Here is a 10000-nt window from a genome sequence, read left to right as displayed (position 1 = left end):
ATTGAAGCTGGCGATGGACTTTGAAAATGCTAAAACTTAAACCCAGACAGGCCCACACTTAATACTATAATTAATAATCTAAAACATTTCAAAGGAGACATATAACTTTTGAGTGGATGTAGATGTTGTTATAACCCCCTGAACTGGCCCATACAGGATTAAAATTTGTAGGTGTCACTTTCAGGAGGAAAGGGCTTAAATTAAGTGAAAAAATGTTTGAGTGGACCTAGATGTGTAACTGGCTACCAATGAAGAAAAAGGCTGAAGTTACACACAGTAAGATCTGTACACGTGTGTCACTCTTAGGAGTGAAAGGGTTGACTGAAGATGATTAAGAATCCTAACCGACAAGAAGCTGCAACCAGCTGGCTATTTACAAAGCCTGGTACCTTGATATGAATTCAGGTGACCCTGTGGTCAGAGTGGAACGTAAACCCGGGCAGGTACAATAGTCGGACCAGATCAACTCGGATTCGCTCACCTCCGATCCAGCGAAAAACGGTTTTGTACGCCAAAAAAATTTGATGTTTTCCCCAATTTCAACAAGGTTAGCTTAAAGATTAGGGCTATGGTGATTTCTCGAGGCCTTGTCACATTTTTTACATCAATCTGAGGTGAGCGATCTGAGTTGATCCAATCTCACTTGCGTACCTGCCTCTTAAACCCTACAAAACCAAACCCTTACAACAGGACAGATCTAGATCCGCCACAATATGGTCCAAGAAATTTCAGATCTTACCAGCTGGTTGGATTTTTCCTGGAGTTAATGATCTCACAAAATCTTCAGGCGTCATGAACACTTCATTGACTTCACCAATATGCACAACTTTGAGAGATGCAAAGTACCTGAACACCTTGTCTGGTGTACTGTACTGTCTGATACGATTTTCATACTCAATTATCTGTGTAAAGAGAAAAGAGTCATCAGGATCATTTCCACACTATGCCTGAATTGTACCAGGTCCCTCCCAAGTAACTTTTAAACTTTAAGGCCCAACGGGCCCCCCAATGAAGAGAAAAACTGTCTGGTGGTAAACTGGGAGTTAAAGTGTTAAGGCAACAGTTCCTAATATACGTGTAAGGTCCTCGACCAGCTTTTTAATACTCAAGTGGAGATGACCTCTCGATAGCTTAATTCGTAGAAGAATTTTGCTAAGCAGACAGAATCAATTGGTGAAAACAGAAGATCATTAATGGACAAGTGCAATTGTCAAGACTTAGACTAGTGTAAGAAGTGGGAGCCTGGGAAGGATTCCCAAAACACCTACATGTAAGTCAAATTCCTTTGTATGCAAACACACTAATCGAATCAGGCACTTAAAACAGCTGTCTGGGTAATTTACCATATTATGTAATTTAAACCTGCACACACCTTAATTTTGAACAATATTGGCACACATTGAGATAAGAGTTTACAATTAAGCAATCCCTATGGTAAATGCCTCATAGACCAGGTGCACTTTTAATTCACCCAAAATTCTTAACAGTTTCAAGTTCATTCTGGTTCCATGTGACAGGAATATTTGGGGCCACCATGGAAGGCTGCCCAAATAAATTATTGGACAAACCAAAATGTTCCTTTCTGTTTGAAGTTCTGTTGTTCAATTATTACATGTATCTCATACATGTACGTACTCATAGCAAGCTCATATGAACCTCCCTGAATGATGTGAAGCTTGTGCAAATGATGGAGAGGGTCAGGTTTGTGCCCCCAGGGGGGGACTCCCGTATAAAATGGACGGGGGTGCTTGTTGTACCTTTTAGGGATTAAAAAGGCGGTTTTGGTACCTTTTAGGGTGTTCAGCCTCAAAAGGACCACAGAGGGAGCTTAAGCAGAACTTTTTAGAGTACGGAGCCAAAAAAATTATGGCAGGCATGAGACGTTTGATAATTAACGATTTTTTAATGTTGTCTTAAATTAAAACCCATAATTTGGTTCCTCTTAGAGGGATGCCACGCCCACAAGACAGGATCTTGGTACCTCTCAAAGTTTCCGATGTGCACCCCGTCCCTTTCACATGGGAGTCCTCCTCTCCCCCCCCACCCCCCTGGGTTTGAAAATCTGCAACAGCTTCGCTGGGCCAAATGAATGTCTGTCGCCTCGCCCACTCATTTGAAGTCTATTTGCCCACACATTATGTTAAATACTCAACCACACATTCGACTAGGAATTGAAGATTTTTTATGTTATGAGATCAAGCATTAAAAAAAATAGGCACACATTGCATACGTGTGGTAGTGCAGTAACTTGACACAGTGCTTTATTCCAGAACTGTCAACTGAGCTGCATTTTGTTTTCCAGAACGTAATATGTAAAATACTAAACCCACACAGATTGAAGGAAATAAATGGGAATCGAGAAACATTGACTTTGAGGCTGACATGAAGTTCAACTTCTTTTTCACAGCAAGTTTAGTTGTGTACTCTGAGCGTCGGACAGTTCCACGACAAAAGTTCGTTGAATTTTATCCCTGTCCCGCGGGTTAGTATCTGGATGGCCGACATTGTACAATATTGCATTGGCATGAGTCCGCCATTTTATCACTGCTAGATTTACATGTAGCTGACCATGTGGCTCTAGTTTCCAAATGTGAATAAATTAAAGTTTGGACCGAGACTGGCCTGGGGTAAATAATAAAATATTTAAAATATTTAATTATAAATTATCATGGAGAATTTGCATGAGCTGCTTGAGTGGTCAAGTGGACAGGAAAGTGGGCAGCAAATCCAGAGATAGGAAATTCAAGTTCGAGTTCGGGTGAGTAAAAAGAAAACTCTTGAGAAGTGTGAAAAGTCTGTGTGGGGTATTGTGGAGGGAGTGGGTGTAAGGGGTATTAGGAAGAGCCACCTGGAAGGTAAGGGGGAATATATCTGTGAAAGAAGGGTGGGGTAGCATAGAGATAATAGGGAAGATCAGGGAGGGGTAGGAGAGGTAGAATGGAAGAAAGGAATGAAACCCCTTAGAAAATCCAAGCCCCTGTTTTTTAACTACAGCCAAAAAAAAAAAATCCCTTTTTTAGACAGTTGATAAAAATAAACCAGTTTGAAGAATTCTGGACTGGTTCAAAAATTCTGTACCAATTGGTTTAAAAATTTTGAACTGGTTCAAAAAAATTAAAACAGAGGTCAAAATTGAACTACAACACACACAACTTCAAAATGGGCAAGTCATTGATAGTGCAGGTGAGTTAACTTGATGTGTAAGCAAGTTAACGTAATCTGTGGGTGAATAGACTTTGAATGAGTGGGCAAGTTAACTTCATTGTGAGTTAACCAGTGGGTGACCGGATACCAGCCAAACCGGATTTCCAAAATTTTAAAACTGGAATGTTTGTTGAATGGAAGGTGTCACCAATAGGCGTTTGTACATTATGCTGGCATTTTTTCGAGCATTTTAGTGAGGCCAAAGCATTAAGCCTTATTCGAGCATTTTAGTGACATTTTCCCCCCAAAAATTTTCTTCAGAGAAAATAAAGATTTTGAGACAAAACCGACAAGAACAATCCTTAGAAGATTACATTGAAACATCACTTATGTTACAACACAACAACAAAGACTAACTTTCCATGACATAAATATTAATTGCCATGTATATTGTTAACCTATCATACTACATTTGTGTTGTACATAATTATACGTTTTTGCGAAGATGAGCCTTCATTTCTCTTAATGTTAAAATTTATAACATTCAAATTTCACTGACAGCCTTATCAGCCTATGTATAATGAGCATTAACTGAGCATTTCAGTAACTTTTTGGGGAGACCAAGCATTTTAGTGGGGAAGAAGGAGCATTAAAATGGAGCATTTTAGTGGCAAAGTTAAAGCATAATGTACAAAAGCCTAGTCACCAACCTATTAACCGATTGAATCATGAACCGCCCCCAAACTCCCCCTCCTCCCCCCCCCCCCCCCTCCCAGGGATGTAGCTAAGAATAATTTCATCCGGTTAAAGGTTGCTTTTTTTTGGATTTCTATGACGTCTCACTCCCATGGGTCAGTGGGTTAAATCCTTTGACACCTTTTCACTGCTGCAGAGCTCTCAAGTCTCACACATTTCGATGCAATCTCATGCTCTCACACCGACAAGACCATTTCTCACGCATTGACACTTTTCTCTAAGGTAACTCTAAGGTAACTCTAAGGTAACTCTTACAGTAGTGCTCATGAATTTTGAATTCATTCCTCCAATGGCAGTGAACTTCGGCGAATCTTCAATCTGTTCGTGTGGGACCAATTTTCTTGTTTCTTCAGGACTTTCACCCATTAACCCTTTGACGTCCAAACTGGCCTAACCCGGCCAGACTTAGTATTTTACTCTGTCTAACGCCAGACGATTTTACTCGTCAATGGGAAACCCCTGGCAGGCTAACCATAATAACATGGGCTCTCTTACCAAGCAGCATGAAAGAAACAAAATGGCAGACTCAACGGCCCATTTCCAGCGATCTGAGAAGTGCAAATGTCAAAAATTTTCTTGGGGTGCATGCCCCATGAGCCTCCTACAATTGTTTGCCGCCTCCAGTACAAGAAACACAGGCCATTTGCGCCTTTGGCGCAATCTCCAGCATAAGCATGATTCAAGCCTTGGAAACTTTAAGACTTGAGAGCTCTGCTGCTGTATGTTCAGATACAGATGTTATCCTGTGGTAACCCCCTCGACCCTTCCTCCACGTATGGGCAGCAAACACTAAAAAGCACAATAGGTGCAAAAAAAGGTATAACTTCTTCCTTACCCTTCTTTCTCTAAATCCTTTCTTTCCCTTCTTTTTTCTTCCATCAGCCTCAACATCACTCTGTTCTTCATGTTCATCGTTCGTTTTATCAATACTATTCATACCATCATCATCAATCGAGGGGTGTGGACTGTCCGCTTTAGCTTTACTGAGTTTTTGATACAAGCAATAACTTGAGCCGATCAGCCCGACAGATGAACCAATGATAGCAGCCACTAACCGCTTTTGACGGCGATTAAAAGCCTCTCGATCAAAGTCTTGCCCCTCTGTATGGTTTCCTGCTTTCACACTTGCAAATCGCGCTGATCGAACGCAAAAGCGAAGCCACCATGACAATATTGACCCTTGGTAATCGTTGTAAATTGTCATACTTTCCGTCACGAATCTTCGAAAAACTGCACCTCTAGACATCCCCTTGAACTTAACGGTGAATGAATCAGATCCTTTTTCTTATTAATAACTCTGAGAATTTTAAACACCTGTAGGAAAATGCGCAAAAAACACAAACAGATGAAACAATCATTGAAAAAACATGACAACCAATATGGCTGCGCATAAGAGCGTGGGTCAATAATTCATATAACACTTAATTTAATGTAAGGAATACATACCTCGCTCCAATAAAAGGGATTTGACAAGTGAAAAAGTCTGACTGTTCTTTTTCCCTTTTCAAACTAATTTCAATATTTTTGCTCATCTTAACCGCTTTCGAACGAAATAAATGTCGAAGAATGAGAGACAGCTGGTTTAATACGTGTCCCCACCAGGGAGGGCTGAAGAACGAATGCGTTTTAAAAATTTGATGAATAAGTCTTTTCTTCGGGTGTCTTCCCTATATTTAAGTTGTAACGTTTATAAAATTCAATAAAAACGATTTATTTTGAAAAATAGAGGTTGATTGCCCAGAAACACTTGTGGTGGTCTTTTGGCAGCTTACCACCCCTCCCCTCAAAGCATACCTCAATCATGGCCGCTTGGAGCTTTCGATCAGTTTGTCAAGCTCTTGTCCACTTTTCTTGTCACAAGGTAATCCCTTTTCATGTTTTTAAACATGTACAAATATGTTTCAGATGTCTTATTTCAAGTTATTTTCTTGAGAAAAGGAAATCAGAGATATAAGGATACTTTGAATGCAAATTTTAATATGTTGACAGTTTCAACGAGCTTAGCGATCGATGGTGCATGTTTCAATGAAATCTCAAAGTGTAGCCACATCTTCCTGTTTCAACATTTGTTTTTATTCCTAGGGCGTCCACCAAGAGCGCAGAATCTTAAAAAAACTATCAGAGCGTTGGATTTCTGTCTCCACCAGACACAGAAGTGGTAAGACTTTACGCCTTATTGTTGATGATCATGATATCGTTGGTCATGATCAATCTCGGATCAGAAGCTGTGTATAGAATTTGGAAGCTTACGTTCGTAACTCTTCTCACTAAGATTAAGCTTCACTTCTTAGCTTGTCTTTTAGCCTTGTATTTGTCAATCCTTGACTGGCATAACACTATTGAAAATTTACTCGAGGTTAAAATTACCTCTAGCGGTGCATTATTGTGGTAAGATTGCTTCAGTAATTTTCTTTAGTTGAAAATTCTATAATAATAAATTCGAAAAGCATATTTTCGTTAAATGTGAATAGATTAGCTCAACTTTTTGCTTACAGTATACCAGTTAGCACTTGTTCGGGTGAGCTTCAATATTGATTTTTAAAATGAATTTTCTTTCAGCCAGAAAATTGGAAACATTAGAACTTGATATCTCAGCTTAAGCCCTGGGCAAACCGTTTCAACATTTGCTTCAATGTCTGTTTGATTTTGTTGAACGATATTGACTGCTGGGGTGGGCATGGTTTCAAGATATCGTCATCAAATCTTCACAAGAGTCCTGGCATACATTCCAACCCCATTTGATGGAAAATAGGGAGTATCTTTTAGCACCAAAGACACTCACACGAGCGCCTAAGGCACAAGCCTGTAAAGGGTTCTGGGGTTCCCCCCGCCACCCCCAATAAGAAATTTTGCAGTTTCTCTCAAGTGGCATTTTGTGCATTTTTCACATCATTGTTGTGGTATTCTATAAGGTCTTTATTCTTATCACAGATATCTTGTCCGAGGTTCTAGGAGGTACTATGGAGTAAGACTGCTGGCCTTATGAGTCTGCACAACACAGGGTGTTCAATGGAGATACTGGGCTAGAGATTATAGGATAAGAAAGTGTACCGGTAATACGTAATGTTTCACATTCAGATTGCAAGAAAATACTTAAGATAAGCAGTATTTTCCTTGTTTTCAGAATTTTTATGATAAATCGGGAGAACCTGATTAAAAATTGGGAGTGCAGGAGGCAACACATCAAATAGGGAGGGTTGGAATGTCTGGCCTGGTATTCAGTCCGAGGCTGTAGCCACGGTTATTACTATGGTTGAAAGAAGGGGACAAACGACTTCAACTTCATTCAACATTTGCAACAACAAAAGAAATTGTCTTTTTTTTAATGTTGAATGGTTGTTGAAGCAAAGTTTAAATGCTTTTAAACTCATTCAACATCAATTCAACTTCGATTCAACATAATTCTAGGGAGTGTGTGTGGGGCAGGGGGAGAGCAAACAGTTTCAATATCACTGTTATCGAACAGATGTTGAAGCAAATGTTAAAGCAGTTTGCCCAGGCCTTACAATAATGGCATGAATGTCTCTCTTACTGCGTTGATGGCATTAAAGTGCTACTGTGACCAAAAATTAATTCTACTTTTTCTTTGTATTTCAAAACTATGTTAACTGAACACTAACTGGCCGAAGTTTTAAGCCTTCATTTCAGAAAGACACCTGTTCATTTTGACTGGAATTTTTCTATTTAATGGTCCACCCATTACTAACTTTAAAAATCTTGAGAGAGCTGGATCGAGGATAAGATGAGGTCAAAGACTCACGAGTTTAAAAATGCAATGCATATGCACACGCCTAAATTAATATTTAGAACAGACTAAAGTCTTGCCAAAAGTTAAGATTCCAGTTATAGATACTGTACTGTGTTAATTTTTTTTTCTTGATAACTCTCTGCAGAAGGCAAAATAATAATAAATGATTAGAAGCGCAAGCAGGCAGAGTATAACCCTGCTTTCATAGGCCTGGGGCAATATTATTTCCAGTTGGAACATTCCAGATTATTTTAATTAAGGGACAACAAGTTTAATATGAGGCTAAATATATTTTAGGCAAAGTGAAAACCAAGCCAATGCAGTGGTTTTGCCTGGAATATTTGGGGGACTCCACGAGGTTTGCAAGGACATTGCCATATGCTTTGGCTTGAGTTGTGTTTTCACTTGCGTGCTTTTTTTCCCTCCCTGGCATATTTTGGTTTTAGTATACAATCTACACAAATGTTTTTCTCTCAGTGATGCGTTGACAGGTGCTTGGGAGGTGAACTGTGGCTCAGTTGCCACTGTGACCTCCTTGCTTCTGAGGAGAGTGCTGCCTCCTCTCTTGCTACCTTTTCGGCACCAATAAATCAGCATAGTGTTTTAAAGGGAATTTGAAGGTAAATACAACACTGTACGTGTACCAGTAATGCTCTGCAGTTTTTCAAGGTCTGTCCCTAAATTCTCTGCTTTGCCGTGTACAGGTGGGCATCTATTTTGTCAATGAGTTTTTGACCAACGACATGTGCCCATCAAAACATTACTTTGCCTTTCATCATTATTTTGTCACCCTTTTCAAATCTTTTAAGTGCATGTTACAGGTGCCTAAAAGTGTGGTTTTCCTGTTATTTCCGTGTCTCTGCCATCCTTACAGGAAATATGTGAATTCACTCAGCAACCACTCAGTCACGCAGTGAACGACTTCCTTGCCAAAAAAAAAAAAACCTTTAAAAGGCATCATGTCCTTATAAGGGAATCTAAAGGACTTGAATCTGGTTTCAATACTGATTGTGCTATGTACTTTATTTTGACTGGTCTCTCAATAATAATGCTAGGTTGTGCGCAGGTGTCCAACTACATATCTTGAGTCTTTGACATGTCACCTTTCTGTTATCTGTAAGATTTAAGATAACAATGTGCTCATCGCTCCTTCACTTTACATCCTTAATTTTGTCTTCTTTTGAATTTTAGACCTTTCAGAGTATGTGACAGTTGCTTTCAAGTGTGGTTTTCCTGTTGTTACCATACCTCTACCATCGAGACGAGAAAAATGTGAATTCACTCTACAGCCACTGAGTCATACAGTGAAAGATTTCCTTCAAGATCTACAGACAGAAGATAAAGGCATTGAAAGAGCCAGTGTTCACACTGAAGATGGTTCCAGAATCTCGGGAAGCACTGGCATAGATGTTTTACTGCAATCCAATTTTAAGTTGGTGTTAAACGATGACTCATATTTTGTGTCAGTTCCAGATGAGAGTAAGTTATTTTGAAAATTTTAATTTATTGTTACTATCATCAAAGTATCACTTAACTTTAAAGTGGTACTATGATCAAAAAATCATTTCCTTTTTTTCTTCAGATTTTGAAAGCGTGTTTGCTTAACACCTAACTGGCAAAATTTTGAGTTTTGGATTTTATCCAAAGGCTGTTTATTTTGAGTGTAAGTTTTGGATTTCACGGTCCGCCATTACTCACGTTCAAAACTGGCCGATTGGACCTCAGAGGGTTGGATCTAGAGAAAATGACGTCATTTACTCACTAGCTTAAAATTTCAGCGTGTAAACGCAATTTATTGCATATGCAAAACACGGGTTTAAAAGTCTGAAAGCCCGAAACTCCCGTGCTGCATATTGATTCGGCCGCGTATACACGCATTGCATTCTTAAACTAGTGAGTCTTTGACGTCATTTTCTCCTCGACCCAGCTCTCTCAAGATTTTAAAGTTAGTAATGGCGGACCAATAAATAAGAAAATTCCAGTTAAAATAAACAGGTATCTCTTTAAAATCAGAACTTAAAACTTGGGTCAGTTAGTGTTTAGTTAACATAGTTTTGAAATCCAAAGAAAAAAGAGAAATGTTTTTTTTGGTCGTAGTACCACTTTAAAACTCTGTTTTCCAAGCATTTGCTTGTTCAAATTTTGCTGAACTTGGAAGTTTGTTTATTTCAAGGCTTGAAAATTAATAAGTGTTTTTACACTGTAGTAAGAAACTATTGGCTCTTCTGTAATTTATTAACATTTAAACACCTTTTTAGCTTCCTTGCCATTGAACAACAACATATGATTGTCTATTCAAGGAATCTCTCAAAACTTTGCTTCCATTAATTTGCTTATAGGTAAACCTCCCAT

General features: G+C 39.0%; 2 protein-coding genes across 2 annotated transcripts in view; one reads left to right on the top strand and one right to left on the bottom strand.

Annotated features, from left to right (window-relative positions):
• The window catches only part of LOC138004702 (calcium uptake protein 1, mitochondrial-like), a 24133-nt gene extending 18607 nt beyond the window's left edge, over positions 1-5526 (bottom strand). The window contains exons 1-3 of the mRNA XM_068851169.1: positions 5347-5526; positions 4736-5214; positions 740-902 (exon numbers count right to left, since the gene is read on the bottom strand). Of these exons, the coding sequence (XP_068707270.1) occupies positions 740-902; positions 4736-5146 (574 nt within the window). The 5' untranslated portion in view covers positions 5147-5214; positions 5347-5526. The remainder of the gene's footprint in view (positions 1-739; positions 903-4735; positions 5215-5346) is intronic.
• A 137-nt stretch (positions 5527-5663) lies between these two features.
• The window catches only part of LOC138004686 (calcium uniporter protein, mitochondrial-like), a 9109-nt gene continuing 4772 nt past the window's right edge, over positions 5664-10000 (top strand). Inside the window, exons 1-4 of the mRNA XM_068851168.1 lie at positions 5664-5761; positions 5983-6058; positions 8840-9127; positions 9988-10000. The exon at positions 9988-10000 is cut by the window's right edge and continues 79 nt beyond it. Coding sequence (XP_068707269.1) covers positions 5702-5761; positions 5983-6058; positions 8840-9127; positions 9988-10000 — 437 coding nt within the window. The 5' untranslated portion in view covers positions 5664-5701. The remainder of the gene's footprint in view (positions 5762-5982; positions 6059-8839; positions 9128-9987) is intronic.

Source organism: Montipora foliosa, chromosome 1 (assembly GCF_036669935.1).
Source record: "Montipora foliosa isolate CH-2021 chromosome 1, ASM3666993v2, whole genome shotgun sequence".
NCBI lineage: Eukaryota > Metazoa > Cnidaria > Anthozoa > Scleractinia > Acroporidae > Montipora > Montipora foliosa.
Note: the sequence above shows the minus strand (reverse complement) of the source record. Positions and strands in the feature narration are given on the sequence as shown.